Raw genomic sequence first — 25,804 nt, 5'->3', positions numbered from 1 at the left:
TGAAATCAGCCCACCAAAATGTCATTTCTTAGTTGAAAATGATTTTAAATTCATGAAAACTTGAGTATTTTCTGTGCTGGTCCCTAACTTAGCGCATTACACTACCCACCACGTAAGAAAGCCCGTTTAAATTTGAAACAGTTCCAAATTCATTTGAAACTTTAATTGAGTCCACCTCAACTAATCCGCTTACTCGAGGCTTTTTAGGATTTGTTACCGAAGATGCTGATGGGATGTTTTGTGCAGTGTCTACATCAATATTTTCAGTTTTTCTTGCAGAAGTATGACTTTCATTAGTTTTTTCAACCGTCACACCTTTAGTCAAATCTTTCATACTTATAGCGTGTCATTCAAATCATCCTCACAATTCTGTCCCTTACTAGCACAGAGTAAAGAATTAACTAGAATTAGTTTAAAAATGTCTTTAAATTATTGAGCACTTTGGTTGCACTTATTTCCGCCTTTCTACAATCATCAAGAAGGAAAAAAGACTATGAATTCTAGTTTCAAACATCAGTTTAATCTTAATTTTTTATTAGCTAGTCAAAGAAGGATGTTCATCGATGTAATATTCAATCACTTTATGGAGAGATACTTCAAATCTAAAATATCAAATCAACATGCATATTTCTAGTTTAGTGTGAAACAGAATTCTTTAAATTTCAATCCATTTTTCTATTATTGGAAAAAAGTTACTCACTGGGTCCTCTCCTCACTCATAAAAGCATTCAACGTAGAGGTTAAATTACTTTCAGTAAAATAATGTTTTATGAAGCCCCGAATAATATTTTTATGAGACACTCAGATGTAACATTGGGGTGGAGACGTAGGCATGTTAGATTTGGTTAATTCTAAATGAAAAATGAGAATTTAAGCTATATATATTAAAATAAAATATATTAAAGTAACATTTTTTACACACCAGTTTCCTTTATGTTGACTCGAATTGATTTCAGCCTAGAATCTTGAGCATTTCGTATAAATTTGTCCACGACATTTGGTTGAAGGGCTCTAAAGAGAGAAAACTCATTTTAAAATATAAAAACTAAAAACTAAACATTATTTTACTTACCTAATTTATTTGTCGGTGAATTTATATCAATGTTTGATTGTTTATTTTATGTTTTTGAGGTCCCCGCGTAGTGGGTGGTGTGAACAGAACTCGGCCTTTGGGTTCTCCTTGACAATAAAAACATGAAGTCACAATTTTAAAATATAAATATAGCATCACTATTTCTTCTTGGTCTTTTTACGGGAGAACTTGCATTTTTATGATTGAAACTCCGCTTGCGGCTTAACGACAAACTATTTGATTTGAATGATTCTGATTATTGTATTGGATTTATTTTCTTTCAAAATTTTCAGCGCATACGTAATAATTGTTCAGTTCCTCTATTTCCTTGTCAAATAGATCGTTACGTCCACTATTTGTAATCCAGTTATTACACCTGAAAGAAATTTGTGGATTTCAGAGCAGCCTAAAAAAACTATTACAAAGTTGTATTTTTGAATTATCTTTATCTTTTGGAAACTTGAGAAACCCAATGCCAATTTGTTTAGCCTTGGCATTTTTACAGGATTGATAAGCGCAATTGACATATTTTGAAATGACGTTTTAGCGCGTGACACTACAGGTACATGTCTTGGGCACACAGCCTTCTTTGACCATAACATGTAGAGGTATTTTCACGCGCAAAATGAATTTTAAAAGCCGTCAATAATGTGTACGTCGAAGGCTCCTTTCCCATTTAATATTTACCCAGATACTATTTAAATTAAGTTTGAACTTCTTAATTTAATCATGACACATTGTAGTTATAAATAAATCTAACAATTAATACCCGTTCTACGATCTACTCACACGGGTGATCCGGGCTTAGCGCGCAACGTAGAAAACGCAACGTCATTTTCGGCCAGTACAACTAAATAAGACTTTCTGCTCCATAGAGCCTTCCAGTCTGTATGTATTTTGCCTACACGCTTAAAACGAAGGTGACTCAAGTACGCGCCAGTTAGGTTTCCCTTTCCCACTCTTGCGGCGGACAAAATAAGAAATTAAAAACAATATTAAAATGGTTTCTAATCATCAAAAAATTATTTTGAAAACCATTCTTGAACTTTGGTAGGTGATGGTAAATGAAATCGATTAGAATCTAATTGACCGAATTTTGGACAGTTCAATGAAGAAAATAATTTTGTCGATATTTGGTAAATTGGAAGAACCTTTAATGAAATTTTCTAGGTACACATCAATTGCATGTCTTTACCAAAAGGTTCACTGATTATCGCGATTAATGCATAGAGAAGTATATAAAGTGCCTATTAGCGATAAGTGTTCTTTTTCTTCTTGTTCAGCTAATGCTTATAGCTTAAAACAATCGCTTTCCCAAGCTCGAGCTGCATTTCACAAAGTGCGATTCCTAAAATGGTAATTTTAGGTGAAATGTTTAATATATATAGTGACTTTCTAAATCGTTTCATAAGATTTAATATGGTTTAAAAATAAGATCATATTGATACGCAATGTAATTTTTACAATTTACATCAAGTGAAGTAAAACAACATGGTAAATTTTGTGCCTTGTCACTGCTTACGCATTGCAGTCTTAGGGTAAAATCGTCCGTTTTGTAAAATTCCACGAGCTTCTGAAAAAGTTTGTTACAAGTTCACAACTCGAGGTTAACGGTAATAGTTAGTGTAGGGAGCTGTTGGCTCGCGTGGCATGAAGGGCTTGCCACCACCCTCCTACGCATTGTAACCCGTCCACCTGTTTAAAGGCATTATAAGTCGCTAGATGACTTGGGCCTAAGGTGGTGCCAAGGGTATTAGCCTAGCTGTTTATTATTATTAAACAGTGTTGGAATATTTCTTAAGTTTTGTAAAAATCTTAAGTCGTCATTGTTATTATTTTATCAGTTAAACAGAGCCGATTCGAACTCGGGTTACAATCCTTCGCAGAACGCAGTTAGAACACCGCAAGAGGGCTCGAACCAGCCTTTCTCTTATTTGCCTCCGAAACTACAGAGTGCCATGAATAAGGACAAGAAGCCTTTCACGTACACTCCGGGTGGCATCGACTTGTCCGAGATCAGATCGCCTAGAATGGCGCGAAGGATATCGGCCAACCAGCAGAACTTTCCCGTAACTGGCGGGGAGGAACCACCAACTAGTCCTCAAATCAGGCAAGTAGTCCAGGCTGATGTTCACGCCGCCGATAACGCCGGCCGAGGAATGTCATCTCCTTCCGTCCGAACCACGCAACCCGTCCTGCCACCCTTTGACCCCAGTCAAGCCGCCAGACAACTCGAAGGGTAAGGCCATTACATTCAAGGTATTATTGTTATCTAAAAACGAATCAGATCACATTCCTCAACGCTTTACATAATGAAACTATAAATTTTAAAGTTAAGTGTTAATTTATTTAATATAATAAATATGGTTAAAAATGTTAATTATAATTAATAAAGGTAAATTAAAGTTTAATAATATTATTATTCACACTAACATCAATATTAATATGATTGAGGTTTTGAATTTTTGGATCGGATTTAAATTTTTAACGATGGATTGTTGGTTTGAATTTTGGTAAATTTATGAAAGTTCTAAAATCATCCTACAGGCTTCTATTATAATTTTTCGGCCTTTTTCTAATTGAATGGTGAAGCTTTTTTAAGATTATAAATAGGTAGATTTATTGGAAAACCTTTCTGAAAGAAACCATTGTATTCAATGAAATAGAAATATATCAACCTCATCTTTTAATTAAATTTATATCAAATATTCGTATATTTAGAAAAATTGTATATTGGCGTAGGTCACCTTAGATGTATAAAAAAATATTATGGCTAATGTATTAGTAAATACCAATTTAAATGACATTTTCTTACTCTTCCATTCATGCTGCCTACTTATAGCCAACCATCATAGGAGTGTTTCCAGTCATGGTTTTAAAAAAAAAGTTGCGCTCACATTTTGGCAGGAAAAAAGTGCTGAATCTCTTTGATCGCTATGACCGCTATGAAAGTGATTTCCCTTTTCGTTCGTGCTTAAAGGGGAATTGTCACCAAAACCAAAATTTACGAGGTTTTTTAAAATGATCGAAAATATATCAATGATTATGTCCCTGAAAATTTATAGTTACTGGAAAAGTATTTAAAAAGTTGCGCTACTTTACTGCAACCTATATCAAGCGGCTCCAAAGAATTTCGCAATCGCGGTTGAACCTACGTGCAGCGCCAAAAGAGTGAAGCGGTAAAAATTTGCGGACATTTTTTATTGTAAGGCATTTTTAAAACACGATAAATCGGGTAAAAATCCAACGAGAATGTCGTAGCAAACGACATTTGCGACCGAATAATGATAAAACCGGGAAAAATAATATTTAGCTCACGAGATGGCGCTGCAGGTAGGTTGAAGCGAGCGGTTCTGAGATTCTCAAGTCGGGGTGGGGGATAAAACACGAACTTTGGTTGCTAATAATAAATCGAATTCTGAAAATATAAACATGATATTTTCTAGTATAACCATTTTCGGACATCCTCTATCCATTTATATGGTTTTAACCAATTTTAGTGTGGTGACAATTCGCCTTTAAGGAAATATTTGTCATTTCCCTAATTATTTAAACTCAAATTGCCTTAAAATTATTAGTATAAATAATATCAATTTAAATAGATATGATAATATGGAGCTAACTAAAACCTAATAAATGATTGAATTAATCAAATTTCTTAGAATGTATTTGTCATTGTTAGGTTCATCTTATTGAATGTGATCTGCCTTTCAGAATTTCTATTTCGCTAGTAAAAACGGCTTGAGACAAAAGATAATTAATAATTAAATGGTTATATCCCTCCTTTCCCACAACTTGTTGATAAACTGTGCACTTCCTGCTCGATCATAATTGAGATCCTTTTTTGCCTAAGCCTCTTACAAACAAAGTCTTATTAAGGCTATGAGTAAAATTTTGCAATAAATCTAAAAAGCGCCTTTTTTCATAATTTCGTAATTTGCTCCATATTTATTTAAAGAGTTCTTACAATGGCGTAACTCACTTAGGGTACTCCTTCCTCTCATTTGTACCAGTATGTTTTCCAGGTTTATTATCGTAATTACCTTTTTTTTTTCACTGGCCTTCCTGGTGGGAATTATCGAACACTAATCTTTATATTTTTAAGTCTATTTGCAATTATCCCTGTGTAAAAATTCCACGAAAATTAATTTTTCATTTCCTAAGAAAAATTAGGTTTCGATACTTATCAGTAGTAAAATTCAAATCTATAGCCAAAGACCTTATTAACAACAACTAATTTAAAGAGCATCGAACTTAATTTATAAAATTTTAAAATGTTTTATTGGCGTAATTGATAATTGTTTTATATGAAACAAATTAACATTAAAAGTATTAAATAAAAAGCCGGTTATTACTACTTTATATTTCTATATCTAAAAAATTCAACTCAGTTTGTTAATCAAAAGCAATTTAATTTCGAAGGAGAAAAAACTCCTTTTAAGAAAGGTTCAATAAGAAATTGCCTCCTTGAACGTCCATTTAACTTTTCCAAGGGCGGCGATTGTTTTTAAGTACATTTCTGTCTAAATATCATGACGAAATCAAACAAATAAGCTCTTTGATTATTTTTAAATAATAAAATGTTAATCAGAAGTTTTCCGATTTTCATAAATCTTAAATAAACTGAAAAATTTAATAATAATGTTAATACATGAAGATAAATATATAATTTTCGATGAATAATATATAAGATAATATATAGTTTTGATTATATATTAAAGATATATTTAAGATCTATTGGGATAACTATTGTTTTGCCTCATAAACAAATTAAGTCTTTTTGGTTATCATAATCTTAGCGACATCATTTACTGAATAAAATGAAAACAACGATTACGGCGTATTAACTCGGCCGAAACTAGTCGGGCTTAACTTTTAATAATAAAAAAAATTCTTGTGCACTTTTAACTATCGTTGTTTTCATTTTATTCAGTATTTTTGTACAAGTAGCTAATAAATTTTAATTACGACATCATTTAACCACACCCCTTCCCCCTCTCACGATGCCACTGATCGTATCAACAAAGACATTTTCCTTAAGTAGAAATAAATATATTCTATTCATTTTAATAATGATATTTTATAAAGAATTATTTATTTCGTCTTCTTCAATAAATTTCGTGGCTCCTCTCATTATCAATATCCCTGTACAGACGGCCGCCGCAGAAATGGAATGCGGGGCTAGTGATGCAATAATAACGCCATTTACGAGATAGAGTATTATATTTCATTTTCCCTTACAAGTCGATAAGTATGTGGGTCAATGTTCTAAATCACTCTCACTCCTTCGCCGTTGTTCTTTCTTCTCTGGTGAAGGTTAAACTTGCACGGGGGAGCCGGCTCTCCGAGAATTCTACCCTGCAGTCCTTTGGCCTATCAACCTCAAGATGGATACAGTTCTTTGCCCAGGAATTACCAGCAGATGAAGCCACAGTACGACCCTAATCAAGAGAGGTGCTTTCCGCAATCTAAGTCGTTTAAAATATTGCAAATGGTGACCGGAACGGACGCCGATAAGGAAGCTGAAGGTAGGCCGACATGTTTTCACTATTCAAATTATTAATATCCCTTAATATATCATTCGTATTTCCTTACATTTTGAGGTTCCATGAAACATTCCTAAATCTTGTTTTTTGTAGGCCTCTTGTTTTTTAGATCCCTTTATATTTTAGATCCCTTTATATTTTAGATCCCTTTATATTTTAGATCCCTTTATATTTTAGATCCCTTTATATTTTAGATCCCTTTATATTTTAGATCCCTTTATATTTGGGATCCCTTTATATTTGGGATCCCTTTATATTTGGGATCCCTTTATATTTGGGATCCCTTTATATTTGGGATCCCTTTATATTTGGGATCCCTTTATATTTGGGATCCCTTTATATTTGGGATCCCTTTATATTTGGGATCCCTTTATATTTGGGATCCCTTTATATTTGGGATCCCTTTATATTTTAGATCCCTTTATATTTTAGATCCCTTTATATTTTAGATCCCTTTATATTTTAGATCCCTTTATATTTTAGATCCCTTTATATTTTAGATCCCTTTATATTTTAGATCCCTTTATATTTGGGATCCCTTTATATTTGGGATCCCTTTATATTTTTGATCCCTTTATATTTTAGATATCTTTATATTTTAGATCAATTTATATTTTAGATCCCTTTATATTTGGGATCCCTTTATATTTGGGATCCCTTTATATTTTAGATATCTTTATATTTTAGATCCCTTTATATTTTAGATCAATTTATATTTTAGATCCCTTTATATACATTTTAGATTCCTAAATATCCATTTTAGATTCCTAATTATCCATTTTAGATTCCTGATTATCCATTTTAGTTTCCTAATTATCCATTTTAGTTTCCTAATTATCCATTTTAGTTTCCTAATTATCCATTTTAGATTCCTGATTATCCATTTTAGATTCCTAATTATCCATTTTAGATTCCTAATTATCCATTTTAGATTCCTAATTATCCATTTTATATTCCTAAATATCCCTTTTAGTTTCATAATTATCCATTTTAGATTCATAATTATCCATTTTAGATTCATAATTATCCATTTTAGATTCCTAATTATCCATTTTAGATACCTAATTATCCATTTTAGTTTCCTAAATATCCATTTTGGATTCCTAAATATCCATTTTGGATTCCTAATTATCCATTTTGGTTTCCTAATTATCCATTTTGGTTTCCTAATTATCCATTTTGGTTTCCTAAATATCCATTTTTGGTTCTTCAATGTACATTTTGGGTTTCAAAATATCCATTTTAGATTCCTAAATATCCATTTTAGATTCCTAATTATCCATTTTAGATTCCTAATTATCCATTTTAGATTCCTAATTATCCATTTTAGATTCCTAATTATCCATTTTAGATTCCTAAATATCCATTTTAGTTTCCTAATTATCCATTTTAGATTCCTAAATATCCATTTTGGATTCCTAATTATCCATTTTGGTTTCCTAATTATCCATTTTGGTTTCCTAATTATCCATTTTGGTTTCCTAATTATCCATTTTGGTTTCCTAAATATCCATTTTTGGTTCTTCAATGTACATTTTGGGTTTCAAAATATCCATTTTAGATTCCTAAATATCCATTTTAGATTCCTAATTATCCATTTTAGATTCCTAATTATCCATTTTAGATTCCTAATTATCCATTTTAGATTCCTAATTATCCATTTTAGATTCCTAATTATCCATTTTAGATTCCTAAATATCCCTTTTAGATTCCTAAATATCCCTTTTAGTTTCCTAAATATCCCTTTTAGATTCCTAAATATCCATTTTAGATTCCTAATTATCCATTTTAGATTCCTAATTATCCATTTTAGATTCCTAATTATCCATTTTAGTTTCCTAATTATCCATTTTAGATTCCTAAATATCCATTTTAGATTCCTAAATATCCCTTTTAGTTTCCTAATTATCCATTTTAGTTTCCTAAATATCCATTTTAGTTTCCTAAATATCCATTTTAGATTCCTAAATATCCATTTTGGATTCCTAATTATCCATTTTGGTTTCCTAATTATCCATTTTGGTTTCCTAATTATCCATTTTTGGTTCTTCAATGTACATTTTGGGTTTCAAAATATCCATTTTAGATTCCTAAATATCCATTTTAGATTCCTAAATATCCATTTTAGATTCCTAATTATCCATTTTAGATTCCTAATTATCCATTTTAGATTCCTAATTATCCATTTTAGTTTCCTAATTATCCATTTTAGATTCCTAATTATCCATTTTAGATTCCTAATTATCCATTTTAGTTTCCTAAATATCCATTTTAGTTTCCTAATTATCCATTTTAGATTCCTAATTATCCATTTTAGATTCCTAATTATCCATTTTGGTTTCCTAATTATCCATTTTGGTTTCCTAAATATCCATTTTGGTTTCCTAAATATCCATTTTGGTTTCCTAAATATCCATTTTGGTTTCCTAATTATCCATTTTAGTTTCCTAATTATCCATTTTAGATTCCTAATTATCCATTTTAGTTTCCTAATTATCCATTTTAGTTTCCTAATTATCCATTTTAGTTTCCTAATTATCCATTTTAGTTTCCTCAATATCCATTTTAGTTTCCTCAATATCCATTTTAGTTTCCTCAATATCCATTTTAGTTTCCTCAATATCCATTTTAGTTTCCTCAATATCCATTTTAGTTTCCTCAATATCCATTTTAGTTTCCTCAATGTACATTTTAGTTTCCTCAATGTACATTTTGGGTTTCAAAATATACATTTTTGGTTCTTCAATGTACATTTTGGGTTTCAAAATATACAGTTTTGGGTACTTAATACAATTTTTACGTTTCTATATGTATTTTTGATAGATTCGTAACTGTATAATTTCGGAATAGTATAACGGAATAGTTATAAATAATAAATACATAAATAAAAATACCCAAGGCACTACCTTAGGCCTAAGTCATCAAGCGACTTTCAAAGCCATTAATTCGGTTGCCGGGTTACAATTGCTCAGGAGGGTGGTGGCAAGCCCTTCATGCCACGCGAGCGAACAGCTCCCTACAATTCGATTATAAAAAGGGGAAATTACTATATTTAGACGACTTTTAACGATGCTCTTAATCTTGATCATGCGCGAATCGTAATTTACTTCACCTAAAACAAATAAATAAGTCCGTTATCTCATAGGTTTCCAAACACGTATGTTTTTAGTTTTCATACGTGAGCATAAATATTTAAATCTAACTAAATACATTGTTTATTAACTTAATTGAGATAATGAGACTGCCGATTGAATTTCAATTTCTCCGCCTTTATCGCTACAATATTTTAAAACCTTCTCTAAAATGTTTGCTCTTCATTGATGTAAATTTGGCTTTCATTTCAGACAATGCAACGGAAATGGTCAATCGGCGACCTCAGGAAGACGAAATGCGGTTTTCCGGTCTTCGTCGGGATCAGATCCCATCTCGTTCTTTTCAAGCTCTTCAAAGGATGACTGACTCCGATAATGTCCCTGCTGAGCCAACGAGATATCAAGGTGAGGTGATATATACCTTAGATTTCAATTTAAAGTTATAATATAAAAACTAGTGGTTGAAGTGTACCTTAAAAATGTGTCAAGTGCCAATTCAAAACCACATTATATCTCTCTTGAATTATAATTGTTTTTCGAATCATGGCTTTATAACTATATTTAAAATTATTTACGTAAAAATTACAAGATACTTCATGACTAAAATATGTGTATTTAAGAATCAATCAAGACAAGGGACCTATGTACATAAGAAACTGGGGGGAATTGAAGATAAGAGAAAGAAAAAAGAAAAAATGGTCGAAAAGGAATAAGATTGTAAACGGTTGAAATTATGGTGAAATTTCGGCTTGACCGTGGTCCGAAAGCTCACCAAAATATTTCAAGTATTTTAAATAAACATATTTTAGTCATGAAGTATCTTGTCATTTTTATGGAAATAATTTTCGTATATTATATCTCTATTGCTTAAAAGATTGTTAGGTTTTGGTGCATCAGCTAGTGAAATCAGCGTAAAATATAAATCACGTTTGTACGAATTTTAGTTTTTTCCTTTGGGAAAATCGTGTGTACAAAATTATGCTCAAGAAATGTGCAAATTTAAATCGTCTCGAATCGCATATAACAATCCAAAATGTGTTATATTTCATTCAACTTCTTGGTTTAAAACTCAACTGCATTTCGATTTGATCAAAATTATTTAATCCAAACATGATTGGTTTAAAATTGGATATATCTCGAGTCCAGATGAATACAAATTTCGACATTTTAATGAAAATGTAAGGGTTTCCTCTTGCGTTGCCCTTAAATTTTAAAACTAAACAAAATCATTTATCTACAACACTATTTGCGATATTCACTTGAAATATCGGACTTTAACGGTCCCACTGGTTGTTTCTAATAGTTTCGGGAAGAAAGAATATTGCTTAATAAATTCCCTCAATTATTAAAAAACATTATATATTTTATTAGACATACAACAGTAAATTTTCCACCGAAATGTTGGAGTGGTAAAAGGAATAAATTTAAAGTTTTTAAAAGCTCGTGGTTCATTTTACGTCTTATATGGCAAGGTCGGTAGTAAAATAAAAAAAACTTTTGAGAATACCAAACTAAATGATTTATTTGACCACAAAAAGTAACTAAAATATGAGTTTAAATGAACGTAGCTGAAAGTAATTTTGGAAACAAATACCACCAGTTACTGGTCGTCAGCTAGAAAGTAGAATTTTCAATTGCTATGTTGGTGCAGTAGGAAAACCGATTAATATACTGTAAAATCTATTTGATCTTTTGCATTGAAAAATATTACGTTAGTTAGTGGTAAAGGAAAAAATCTGGGATCATGTATTCTGTATATTATAAGCTTATTGAGAGACTAAATTTTATTGATTATTCTAGTACGTGTTTATTTTTGTATATAGAAAATGTTAATGTTAGGCAATGGGAGGGTTAACAAAAATCAAAAATAATCTAAAGTAGACTGAAGGTTTGATGGCATATTTTATTTCGGATATAAATCTTTCAATGGTGACTTGTACTCTTGAATGTTTCTCCCAATTTGAATAATGACATCTTGAAGTAGATTTGTTGTTTTTGGGGCATTCTCTCTTATAGTGGCCAATTTTTCTAAATGATAGAGAGGTTTGGTCTTTTGTGACCTGTTCCATCACTTCGACTAAATATAATTTATTTTTATCTTTTGATTCTTTTATCTAAATTAAAGTCCAGGCAAACAATTACCACAGTCACTGGAAATCCATTTTCTCCTATTCCTAGGTTTTGTCACTAATTTTTAATTAATGTTTCTAAGTGAATTTATTATATTTAGCATGAGAGAAAGTTAGCTTCCATCATTCCCATGAATAGAAACTCTAATTCTAAGCTCACATACTTTTTTACTGTTTATATTAACTATTTACAATTTCCGTAACAATTTTTAAGTTTCTAAATATTCCTGGTTTGAACAAATCATAATTCTTGCTCGTGAGTCCAATATGAAGGGATATATTAAAACCAAAATGCTTTTACCAAAGCAGTTTAAAGGCCGATTTAAGGGGAAGGGACTAAGTTGGGACCTATAAAGGCTCAGATATTGATGATATTTTAAATTTTGGCAATAATTAAAAATATTTATATATTTTAGTTTATTTCATAAATGTTTAAATATAATTTATCACTTTCGTCAGTTTTTCGTTAATTGACATATATATTTATTAGATGGAAATGCATACATTTTAAAACCCTTTGCTTAAATTTGATAAAATACAAAATTGTAAACGATTATATGTCAAATAGCAGCATTTATCTTTGATATGCTGGTGGTTATGTTTATTGTGACTAAACTATTTAAAACCAAAAAATCTAATATTATTCAGGATATGAGTTTTGTGATTCAACATTTTTGGTGTAAGAGTTAATTTCGAAAATACCTTTCAGAAGGTTACAAGTGTTTCGCAATTTCATTTTTATGCAAAATAAAACTATAAAACATGCGAACTCTTCATTTGAAATTGATTGATGATCAACCCTAATCTTTTATGTAAAATAATAGAAAACGTTTAAAATAATAGGTTTAAGCTACAGATTGCTAATAAAATTTGAAAAACCTTGGATAAACAAATAATTTGTAACATGTATTTTAAAATTAAATGATATTAAAGATATGAGACATAAACGAAAAATAAATTACTTACGAAAAGTCCTAGAGGTTTTTAATTAGCTTTGCAAATACATATAACTTGAAAACATGGCTGAATTTAAATGCAAGTAAACGTATGAATGAAAATACACATTTTAAATTTAATACATAAAAATCCAAGATTAGTATGTTATTAAATAAACAAAAATGCGAACAAAACTGTAGGAATGTCTTCAAATGGGTTACGATAGTGTAGCAGACGATTGTTACGACTACCCAATTGTCAGGCCCAAATATAAGCTGTCCATAACAGAAATCTAGCGCCTATTTATATGCTACATATCTAGTTTTTGGAGAAAACCAAAATAGGACGTACGCATAGTTTTTGGAATACCAGCGTGCTTGCCATAAACTGAGTTTAAATAGTGGATCCAAATTATAAACCCTGAACATACACACGTACTCCTTTGCAATCAATTTATCATAACGGTTTCAAGGCTCAAATTTAAGCCAATGGTTTTAAAATATATAAAAAATAAAAATTGGATAAAAATGTTAAATAAAGTTTTTTTTTTCAAATTATTCCCAAAACAGTATCTCTAAATCTAAAATATCATCAATAAATAATCCTTCATAGTTCGCAACTTAGTCATATTCTCTTAAATCTACTTCAGAAATATATATATATATTTTTGTTCTGAAGATTCTGTGTATATATTCCACACAATCATTCAAGTTTGACTCGCTAAATTTATTTTTGTAATTCTTCGAACCAAACGGCTTTAAGCGGTACCAGTGGCGTAGACAAGGGCGGGTTTCCGGATCCAGACCCCTTTGGGCCAACCTTTCACTGTAATAAATTTCTACCCCCTTCTCGACCCCCCTCTTAACATTCACGTACTTCGACCCCCCTTGACGAATTTCTGGCTACGCCACTGAGCGGTACAGTGGCAAACTAAACATGAAAATATTAATTTTGATTAGATTTTTCAGGGTACCAATCTCCGGCTGTGTACGAACAGCCACATCAGCACAAGCCTCCGTCGGAAGGCCCAGACGAGGAAGGGCCTGTCGATATCAGATACGTCGGAGGTAATATACCTTCCAGGTCCTTCAAAATGCTTCAAGACATGACGGAGACAGGTAATAGCAATACTTATTTACAATGACCCACAGCAAAACCTGAATTAATTTTGTTCTACTTTGTGTAAGCATTGCGCGATTTTCTTTTCGGTTCTATTTTATCATTTTTAATTCCTCGGTGAAAATTCTGGTGGGTCGTAGTGTCTCGTTTGGTGGTCAATTCATGATGAATGGTAACCCACTGTCAACCTTACCTTCTTAGTCTAAATTGTGGTTTCGTATAAAATGCTCTTTTATGCCAAAAACCTAATTTCTAAATGTCGATTTTTGTTATCAACTGAAGCAGATGCAACAACGAGACAAACAGTTTAATCGTCATATTAATTTTTCCAGTTTCACGGTGTGCCCATTTGTCATGGAATGTGATTACCGTTACTCCCACTCTGAATAACGTGACAACTTTGAATGAATTTACGTTGAAACAAATATTTATTTCTATAAAATCGGGGGGCAAGAAAATTGGGTGAGAAAAAGCATGAACCCGCCGCATCACGAACGACGTCATTGGGGCGTTTACCACAAAATTTAGTAAGCGCCGCGAAATTTGACGAAATTCTTAGCGGGGTATTTTTATTTTTCTTTCGCTGAAGAAGTTCTCTAATTAAATAATCGACTGACTTACTTTTAATTAATATTTTGTAAATCAGATACGACGTGAAGCTCTCTAATTCGAGCCACTAGAGGCTGATAACACGTGTTTTACTGTGCCAAAAAATATCCCTCACTCCCCCAGAAAATGAAGTTTTTGTGACGTAGAGGGACCCACCTCAAACAAGTTGGTCAAGCGTAAATATTTTATAGATATAACTATTCATTAAGGCAAATTTATTTTCAAATGATAATGCTGTATACATTGAAGTCAATCCCGCGAATCCAATTTAAACAGATTTTCCATACGGCTGTTAATCATGGACAACTTTGCTAGACATACCTTTGCAGCTTGAGATCAAAACTAGAACACTTTCTGAGTAGGTTATAAACTAAAAGCATCTGAGTACTGACTCTGGTTTCGAAACTGTCTTACGCCAAAGCCTATTCAATAATTAAATCGACTCAAACATTTTCCGCAAAATACATTGCGATTTTAATTTCCACTCACATTAACCGATTAAATAAATTTCGTGTATTTCATAAATACTACCTATTACAATAAAACTCTGCTACTACCTATCATCATAAAACGTATTAAATATTATCACAAAAATTTAATTATCATTTATTTATATTTAAATTTTGGAGATAGCTATTTAGTTAACTACCTTGCCTTGGGAGTCAGCCTAGCTGATTATTATTATTAATATTAATATTACCAAAAGTAGCATAAGACCCAAAAGTGTGTCAGCTGTACCTTCGCGCCTATTAAAATTTCTAGTGAGACCTAGTCACACTATAGACTACATAACAGACTAGTTGGAATAGTACTAGCAACATTATATTTAGTCTATAGTCTGGCGCGATTATCTCTCTTCGATTTACTCCCCCGCTGGAGTACCTCTATTTTGATGACGTATTTTCCGACCCCCCTTGTTTCCCCTTTTTACTTTGCGACAAACTCTCATTAACTACTATACCGTTCTGACAAACTTTTGGGTCTTATGCTACTTTTCATATTACTTAATTTTCTTCTTTGGTCAATTTAATGTAACTTAAAAATAGTCCTTTGTAACCATTGAATATGTACTTCTTCCACCCGCGGCTGTTCTCAAAAATGTTAAACAAAATGCATTTTCATTAATAACCGACGTCATAGTTGAATATATAAAATCGTAGGTCCCGCCCACATATTTTATCTGTCACTGTTTTGTTTTACAAATTAATCTTCACCGTTACTATATCGTTGAAGAAAACGCTCTTATTTATACTAATGCTTTTTCGTTTTCGTAAGAATACCAAAATTTACACAACACTGAGCAACTTAAGATTTTTATTTTAAGTAGGGTTGTTAATTTTCCCGAAAAATATTCCGCAAAACGGAAAAATTAAAATTAAAACATATTTTACTTTTTAAGGCCTTTTAACACTAGACTAGTCTAGACGTTATTTTTACTTTTGGAATCAAAAGCTGAGGCTAAAATGCCTAGAAATTTAATTTGCAAAGAATATTAGGCTATTTTTTTTCTGGAAAATACGGAAAACTTTCCACAAAAAAGTTCTCAGTAAACCATTAAAATTTTCAAGCGGGAAATTTTCTCTAATTGTAGGTATGTGTTAAAATTTATAAGCTCTCCGAAGAATCTTATGTTAGTTATTCGGATAGGAGAACTATGGAGACGAAAGGACAAAAATTAGATTTATTCTGATATTGTTCTTTGGCCAAATGGTGAATATTTCAGAAAAGAAAGCTAACGTAAGAAACCTTGATGCGCATTTTGTAAGGCAATTTATCGAATTCACAATTAAAGTGCGTAAAAATACCAGCAACAAACACAAGGAGAACGCAGCTAGCGTTTAAACACGCTAACGCAGTGTTGTGTACAAATTTCATTGGACGCTGAACGTTTTACGGGCGGGGGAAGAAAATTTCCGATTTTTCCCCTTCCAACGGCAGCAGGCGCTAAACGTTTATTCCCATTCGACCGAATCCCATTCGACCGAAAGAATTTTAAAATGTAGCCCAATTGGCGGGGTGATTTGGTATTTTATTTATAAGGTATGTACTATCGAACATCCATGTTTAGGTTAGGTTAGGTTAGGTTAGGTTAGGTGAGAGTTGATTAAGTTTACTATTTAAGTTTTTACTAATTACACCATCATGCGTTACTATTTTTACTTTACACATCGCGTTTCGGCAAGAAAAATGGCAATTTGTATCTTTCTTTTTATTAAGACGGAATAAATAATTATTATTGATGTATAAATACCCTCCTTTATTAGCTATCCGCTCCATTGCAAACGACTTCAGTAACTAAATTGAAAACATAGCAAAAGCCAATTTATATAGCAGCGTTCGGTCGAATGGGACACATAAAAACCGCACGTTTCGGCGGAATTCGGTCGAATGGGACACCTCAAAAACCGCCTTCGGTCGAATGGGACTAAAGCGGCGCTAAAGCCTCTAACCAATGAAAAATTTATAGAAGAAAATGCACGACTTTTGACGGGTTGCGTTCTCCTTGTGTGGGGTGCGGTGTTTGTTGCTCCTAGCCGACACCAACTCTTTATCCAAACGTCTTAAAGGAAAACTTTGAATTCAAGCTAAAGCTGAGTTCCCACTTGACGAATTTTCGAGACTTTCGCGACGAATTTAATTTTCGTCTTAGCTTTGAGCTTCACTAAATTTTACTCGCATGCGTCAATTTGCTTTGCGTAAACTGCATTTTTCGCTAAGTGGGAGCTAGCCTTAACTCGTATGAATAGTCACAAAATTAATTTGACTCGAATGTTCGGTGGTGTGAGTACAGAATTGAAGTTTCGGATTTTCATGAACAGGTGTGATGCCACCCTCGGTCTGGCAAGCTCCTCCCGGTCAACAACCACCGACCAAGAGAACTAGCCGAGTTCAAGTGCATCCTATTCGAATAGAGCCGCGAACGCCAGAACCGCCGCCGCAAATGCCAGCCAAGTATTTCCCTCAACCAGAGGTGCCCGCCTCTCGACAGCAATCAGACCCGGAGCCCAGGAAGTACGCTGGTGGCAGAATTCCGTCGCAGTCCTTCAAAATGTTGCAAGCCATGACGGGAGAGGACCCTACCGAACACGGTATGTAGCTGCGGTTAAGATATAGGCCTTTCCTTTGTTCAGTATAGCTCTTGATGAGCCAATCTGTTTCGCGTGATTGCAGTTGTTTTTAACGGTATTAAAAACATTAGATATGTCCCTTTTGAGATGAACGCGATCCAAAACAGCAATTTTGAATTTAAGAGCTTAAAGAAATCTTTTTCCTTTGGAATATTCGATGCTTTCAGTGTTTCAAATTCACATGGATTGCAAATTACAACCAAAAAGCGATACTTTCTTAAATGCGGAATATTGCAAAAGTTAATCGAAAACCCTTTAATTTTCTTTGTTAATTTAGAATGATTTGTTTTATATACCCCAGGAAAATGAATGTCTCCTCCACAAATTAGCTTTTTATTGAACAATGCTTACGCATAATCAATATTAAAATCAATGTCGAATACGGCCCAGATGATAAATTTTAAATTAATATTCCTTGTCAGTATTAACGCTTAAATATAAATGAAATATTTGTTTACCTTATTGACCAACTGAGCAAATCGAACAAGATTATTGATTTTTAGTCCGCTTAAAATAATTGACATTACCTTATTTCTGCTTTTGTTCATAGATCGAAAAGGTCGTATATTGCCTTGAAACAGTTTTCAAATCTAAGAGTAAGGTATCACACGAGGAATTTGTTATAACAACTTTTATCATTTAAATTGTTTCGGTTTCAAAGGTTAATCTGTGATTAAGAAAACCTCACAGTAGGCAGAAACTGTTTGTCTGCCAAAGAGAAAGATGTCAATCATGGTGCCTCGATCAAGGAGGATTAAGGGAAGGGGAGTTGTATTGAGGCTCCTCTTATGGCTGCATCCGTAGTCAGAGAGACGCCCAGTGGGTGGGAGCGGGAGGAAAACGTATGTAAAATACCGGCTCGCGTTCCTGTTTTGAGCGCCCTCTAGTTCAGAAAAGTTTTTACAGGTTATTTCGGTTTTTATTTTGAGAATTCAGCTGCTTCGGTGTTTGTTTTTCTAATGCCGTAAATTAGTAAACAATTTGCAAAACTCAAAATATTTTTTATATGGAAAATGCACTTACTAAATTCTCAAAATAAAAACCGAAATGACCTTCAACAATTTTTCCGAACTAGAGGGCGCTCAAAACCGGAACGCGAGCTGGTATTTTACATACGTTTTCCTCCCGCTCCCACCCACTGGGCGTCTCACGCTCTCTGACTACGGATGCAGCCATAAGAGGAGCCTCAATACAACACCCCTCCCTTAATCCTCCTTGCCTCGATAATGCCATAGGACTAGATAAAGCAAATAATTTTTATCCAAACAATTTAAATATTAATTAATTTTCATTAGAATAGTTTTATTCGTAATTCTGGTTCTAGGAAGCCTAATTGGTCAATTTCTAGAAAATGTTAAATCCACCGTCGAATATTCAAAATATAAATTCAAGCTTGGGTAGCAATAAAAATAGTTGAGAAGATCTGGACCTTAAAATTTCAAGCTCAAAAGAACTTCGGCTACAGTTGCATCGCAAATTCCACCAAATCCTAAAGGATACCAAACAATAAAATGTATACATTTAATTAAATAATCAAAACTTTTAGGGTTACTATAATAAAAATGTGTTACTTTGTAAAATATATGTATTATGGAAAAATATTCATGGTGACGTAGTTTCTTTAAATTGCACTCGGATACGACGGTGAGGGAAAACTCGAAAATGTCGTTTTTTGTTTGTCTGACGTAATTTGTGAAAAAGTTTAGTCAAAGTTCTGCGATTCCTAGTAAAATCATACCTTAACAATAAGTGAAATACGATTTTAATATTTTTTTGTATTTTTCAGAAATGGATGGGACTGATTTTTAAGCTTCAAGATTTATAATATTTTGTAAATTATATTAGTCGCTTTAGTAAATTAAAAAACGAGCATTTAATCATACGTTTAATAATCGGTTTGTATTACTGAGTGATTATATTTCGAAACTACTCGAAACGAAATTTCCTTAAGACTAACAAAAAAAGAAATGTTTCAACTAATATTTAAACAAATGTTCAAAGCTCAACGGCAAAAAAGATACATTTTGGGCTAACGTTTTTGCTTTAAGTTTATATAGTTTATAATGTTAACATCTTTCGTCAATTAAATACTTTAAAAACGTTTGTTGGAAATAAATTTATTGCCGTAATTAATTTAATAAAGATTCGCGAATCAGCCAGGTTATCGGAAAAACGACGTACCTCGATACCATCTTGGAAGTTCCGAAATCTACTTGTAACTTACAACTCAAACTCTGAAAACTAACGAAATGGTTTATGAGAATCTTGAATACAATGTGAAATTCTCAAAATTAAAGTAAAAATATTAAATTGACAATTCAAATGTTGAAATCAATGTAAAAAATATATAAAAGCAAAGTAAAACTCTTTAAAGTAATGTAACATCTTTATATCGTGAAATCAAAAATATGTGTTAATTTGAAATCTTGAAATAAAATTCAAATAATGAAGGTCTTACGTTAAATTTACATCTGGTTAAAACTGAAAATTATAATTATTTGTTGTATGTTAACGCTATTTCTAATATTATTAAAAAATGTTTAAACGTAAAAGTGATAAAATTATCTTGTTCAGTTTGATAATCTTTATAGATTTAAAATATGTTTTTTTTGAAAATATTCCGTTGAATCGTTTGAATTTGCTAATTATATCGAAGCTGTATTCCAAAAATTCCGTAGATTATAAAAATCTAGTTTATACGTGTTGAAATAGAATTTTTCACAAAAGTGGTTTTATTTTAAATTGCCTGCCAACGTAAATGATATGTTTGAATCTTTATTTGTACTTTTATTTTGGCACTACTAGACAGATGGCGACACTGACACGAGGAATTAAAATTAAGAACATTATTTGTACTTCAAATTGTATAATCGTTATGAAATTTAAAGCTAAGTATTGAAATATTATCCTCTCTCTACCTGTACCTTTCCCGCTAATTTTATTAAATCGTCTTTGTAAAAAACTTTCCACCAAATATTAGCAGTTTTTTTTATAATTTTAAACTTCATTCTTATATTTTGTAAAAATTTAGTTAATGGTGGTCAAATAATAATTCAAACCAAAATTGAAGAGAAATGAAATCGGGTGGTAGTTTCCAAGGTTTGGGGTGAAAGCCAACTTTTCTTAGGCCATACTATACTCTCCCGAAACAACAAGATTAAGAACCGTAAAGGCAAAAATATATTTAAATATTGCATGGGGTTGAAGGTTCTGGATAAAAACGTTGCACTTATAAAAATACCCCATTTTTAAATTTTGGCATTTCTATAAATGTTCTTGCACATCGAATTAATAAATTATGGATGTTGTTGGCAAGTATGCAGCGCCAAAATCCAGGGTAAAGAAATGAATCTAAAAATGTACCATAAAATATTAACAGGAAAATAGACTTTGATCTCCTATTAAATTGATATATGTCTCATCATTTGTTGTTTTTTAGATTTTGGGGAGCTTTTTTCGTTGGATAAATATTCGCCATCTTGGAAAATGATCAGAATGGAAAATCGTTAGAGAACGAAACAGAAGCACCCATTATGATCCGATCACTAGAATTTGTATGCTTTTTGCAACTAGTTAAAAATAACCAGTCCTACTTACATATAGAATTCCAGCTATTTGCACTACTTCGCGGGTCAACCGCTTAAGTATTATAGGAACCTTTATTAGTCGTGTAACGGTTGGTTTTGCTGGACACTTCGTTTTTTTTAGGTAGATAACACAATTTACGGGCTAGAGAGCCAGCATCGTTAACCAAAGAGATTATTTCCTAAAAAAACTTTATAAAAAAGTTCGATTAGAAAGCCCGATAAAGAAGATAGTTTTGGAAAATTCTCAAAGGGTCAAAACCCGGTCAAAGTGGAATTAAAGTTCATTAAAGGAAACTTCTTAAAACTAAATTTTTGGTTAGTATGATTTTTTTTTAATTTTGGTAAACTCGTGTACACGAAGAAAAATTCTTTAGAGTTTTTAGACAAGTCTTTTCGTCCCACAGTAAATCAGCAATACTCTCGTTTGAATAGAGTCCAAACACTTGTGGTTTTCGATTTGTCAACATTCCTGCTTTACCAAAACTGTAAATACTTCTTCGAATTCTAGTAAAACCACGTTTTAATAATTAATGGATAGGCCTTGTTAATCTTTATCGAACTCTAATGAGTATGATTTGGTTACATTATCGGATAGTCAACATGCTAAAAAATAGCAAAGAATTATCTGTCAAGGCCATTTCACACCAAAAGAACAGCGGTACCACTGCAATTACCGCTTTAGGATTTCATCAAAGGTTTTTATTTGATGATCGACCTTTATCAAATCCAAGAATGGTTCCACAAGCGCATTGAATCGAGACATTAAAAGTGTTAACTCTAATATTCTTAGAAGTGTTACTACCTATCAAACATTGAACAAATATGTTACACAAACTAATCAACAACAAACTGTTTTATTACTTATCAGCTATCATTTTCCGTCGTTATTTTCGTCAATTATTAGAAATTCATCGTGGAAAATTCAAAAAGTCGGACCGCGTCATTGTAGTAAAAGACCAGCAATTTGGTTTGGTAGAGATTAAGAATTGACAAGACTCCTGTAATTATTGCAATCCAAACGCCAAGAGATCAGATATCGCAAATACATACAAAAAATACTTTTAGTAAATTCGAACTACAATAAGAGTAAGCTAAGATATATTCAGTTTCAATATTGATATTTGTCAAATATAAGTGTAATTTACGAAGCTCCTGGAAAAATATCTTTAATAATAGATTGTGGGACATCAAAAAATCAACTTCCGTTCCTGAGAGCTGTGGCCAATTTATTGGTAAGAACAACGAAAACAAATTCGTGATGATAGAGCTGAAGCTATTGAAAGGCATTCACGCTTCTAAAAATATAGCAGCTGCACTTTGGGATAGCTTGTAAAGTTTTGGCCTAACCCACAATATTCGATCAGTTTCGATGGATAATGCAACAAATATGGTTATTTTTCAATGAATTAAAGAGCCTGCCCAATTCAATGTAATTTCTTTTATTTTTTACGTTAATTTAATACCACCTTAAAACTGTTGTTTTGTACCTTTTTTGAATGTCTGTGGAACGGTAGTACCTGTGGAACGACTGTTCTCTTTGAGAAAAAAAGTCTGTTGACACAATCCGTGAGTGTAATAATCAGCTAGGCTAATACCCAAGGCACCAGCTTAGGTCCAAGTAACCAAACGACTTTGAAAGCCATTAATTCAGGTGGCCGGTTTACAATGCGTAGGAGGGTGGTGGTAGCAAGCCCTTCATTCCACGCGAGCCAACAGCTCCCTACACTAACTATGACCGTTAACCTCTACAAGTTTTTTATGGAAGGGGAAACCCTTTAACCAGTGGGGAGAGAACTTGCAAACTCAACGCAAAAGGAGTGGTTCCGAGTTTTCAACCAGTGCCACAAGCTGCCATCGAACCCAGCTCCTCTTGCTGCGAGGCGAAAGTGCTAACCACTCCGCCACCCCACTTATGTCATTTAAATACTGAAACATGTTTCAGAACAATCATGTTAATTTGTTTTCGGAATCTGTAGTTGCACAGGTTTTTGCAGACTAGTCTCATGTAATATTACGCATTAGTATATTTTATTTCCTGGTTGTTAAACCTCCCAGAGAACATGTATTCCAAATAAAAGTTCTACATAATTTTTAAATTATTTCATCGGGTTTCGGTCGGGTCGAGTCGGTCTCTGGTTTGGGTTACTTAAAACTCGACCCCACCCGACCGCAAGTCATGAACACGCACCTTCAAAAATGTATATTATCAGTTAGCCTATCGGCAGTCAACATTGTTGTGTTTTTCGTCATTTTTACACACAATCCTAAGGATTTGTGTGTATTAGTCTCACGTACAGTGTAGCCGATGCCGATGCCGCCGTGTCGCGCATACCTCTTCAACGGTTAAGGCTAGAAGAGTCAATGATATCTCGTTCGAATGTACATGCATCGCCATTGATAGCCTTTCATAAAGTTTTGAAATCGAAGCCCAAGAAGTTGGGCATTTGCCCAATTTACCGTTTTCGGTAGTTTGGCTTTGTGTGGTTGATATTTTGTTAAAAATTAAGTCCGGTAACGTTAAAAAAAGATATTATTGGATAGGTTAGGATTCATCTGAACTACAACTTCGGTTATATCAGTAAATATTAAATTTAAGTATAGTTTTCGGGGTTATTTACGGGACCCCAATTTTCGTGGTTTTATATTTCCGCCTGAAAGTCGACATAACGTTCCTTAATTTAAGTCCGATTTTCATGAAAGTTATATTTTTGAATAGCTGTGGTTTCCATATATCCTAGAATTGCAATTTCGTTGCTTAATTTTAATTCTTAGTAAGGTTTTTGGACAGCGTATAAGTACCCCCTCAACTTCTAACATTGGAAATACGCGTGGTTATAGAGACTTTACGCGAATTTCTCTCTGGCATTTTCCAAGGCCGTTCTAATATGACCCAAAGTAACAAATAAGTGTGACACTTATCGGAGGCCATTCTAATATGACCCAAAGTAACAAATAAGTGTGACACTTATCGGAGTAATACGCGATGCTTACAACGTGTGACCTGAAGTAACAAATAAGTATGCCACTTATCGGAGGTCATTCTTATATGACCAAAAGTTACAAATAAGTGTGACACTTATATTTCCGCCTGAAAGTCGCCATAACGTTCCTTAATTTAAGTCCGATTTTCATGAAAGTTATATTTTTGAATAGCTGTGGTTTACATATAACCAAGAGTTGCAAATACGTTCCTTAATTTTAATTTTAAGTAAGGTTTTTTGGGCAGCGTATACGGAGCCCCGCAATTTCCAACATTGTAAATCCGCGTGTTTATAGAGGTCTACGCGCCAGTTTCCTTCTGGCGTTTTTCAAGGCCGTTCAGAGTGCGCCGCGCTCTCAATGTATGACCAGAAGTAACAATTAAGTATGACACTGATCGACCTAGTCTTCGGCGTATGACCAGAAGTAATAAGTGTGATCAGAAGTAACAAATAAGTATGAAACGGATCGAACTAGTCATTGCCTAAGGTGGTGCCTTGGGTATTAGCCTAGCTGATTATTATTATAATTATTATTATTAACCAGAAAAAATAAGTGTGACACTCAACGGCTGACTAGTAGTAACAAATAGGTGTGATCAGAAGTAAAAAATAAGAGTGACACTGATCGAAGGAATCTTCGATGCTTTCAAAGTATGACTAGAAGTAACAAATAAGTGTAAATATGTATATATCTGTGACCGTGGATATATTTTGGTTGTGATACCGGCGTTGCAGGTTGCTGTGAATAGCTCAAACAAACTTAACAAATTAGAAGGATTGTGTGTATTCTGACCGTCGTACGTCTTGTTTATATTAATATTATCTCGTTTGATGTTGGATTTTGAGATAGCGCTACGGTTGAACACATTTTCGTTTTGAAGTGTATGTCGTCCTTTCAAAGAACTTACCGTGTTCCTCGGACTCTATAATTAATTAACGTGTGTTGCCTTTACCCTCCGTGGTATAAAGCTCCTCTACTCCTGTATATATTTTTCTCCGCTGTCTTAACGTGATGGGTCTTCGACCTTTTGTTTTGCAATAAACGAACTTAAGAACTTAACTAGCTTTTCTAGAAGTATTAAAATCTTTTTTTGTTTTCTATTGAAGACTAATTCGTTGACAGTTATGAAACTAATTTAAGAATATATAAATAAAAAACGAGTGCTTTACATTTTTTAGAAAAATTAAAAATAAATAAATTCTCATCTGAAGGACTATCGAATACAACAAAGATTGCATGAGGACGCAGTAATAAGTTTGTTATTAACTTTCAATTAAACATTGAGGACCGTGTTTATATTTAAACCAAATAAAATAAATACAAAGGTACTAAATAAAACTAAATAATGATCTAATTTGTGCGTGCTGTTAGATTCAGGAAATCAATGGTTCGCTAGTTGAAATAAGTTGTTGGTGTAATCAAATAAAATATATTTACATTTCAAATCAAAAGATACTTTGGTTTTTAGTCGATAATTATCGTCGAAAACTATTTATTTTTACAATTAACTAGGCATCAACGTCTCATTCTAACCAATCATAGATAAGTCTAGTTTATTTATTACTTTTATTCAATTTAACGTCCAATCATTGGTTTTGTTTTCT

The 25,804-nt window shown here is 32.7% G+C and overlaps 1 protein-coding gene across 2 annotated transcripts in view; it reads left to right on the top strand.

Moving 5' to 3' along the window:
- The window catches only part of LOC149928513 (uncharacterized), a 40,047-nt gene extending 19,010 nt beyond the window's left edge, over nucleotides 1–21,037 (top strand). Inside the window, exons 3-8 of one of the 2 annotated variants that reach the window (XM_090158741.1) lie at nucleotides 2,917–3,311; nucleotides 6,389–6,600; nucleotides 9,963–10,115; nucleotides 13,744–13,893; nucleotides 17,323–17,592; nucleotides 19,418–21,037. In XM_090158741.1, the coding sequence (XP_090014867.1) occupies nucleotides 2,917–3,311; nucleotides 6,389–6,600; nucleotides 9,963–10,115; nucleotides 13,744–13,893; nucleotides 17,323–17,592; nucleotides 19,418–19,440 (1,203 nt within the window). In that variant the 3' untranslated portion in view covers nucleotides 19,441–21,037. Of the gene's footprint in view, nucleotides 1–2,916; nucleotides 3,312–6,388; nucleotides 6,601–9,962; nucleotides 10,116–13,734; nucleotides 13,894–17,322; nucleotides 17,593–19,417 lie in introns of both variants that reach the window. The other variant, XM_090158740.1, reaches the window with a different exon arrangement.
- The last annotated feature ends 4,767 nt before the right edge of the window (nucleotides 21,038–25,804 follow it).

This window comes from Leiobunum rupestre, chromosome 9 (genome assembly GCF_980474605.1).
Source record: "Leiobunum rupestre chromosome 9, qqLeiRupe1.1.hap1, whole genome shotgun sequence".
In the NCBI taxonomy this organism is placed as follows: domain Eukaryota; kingdom Metazoa; phylum Arthropoda; class Arachnida; order Opiliones; family Sclerosomatidae; genus Leiobunum; species Leiobunum rupestre.
Note: the sequence above shows the minus strand (reverse complement) of the source record. Positions and strands in the feature narration are given on the sequence as shown.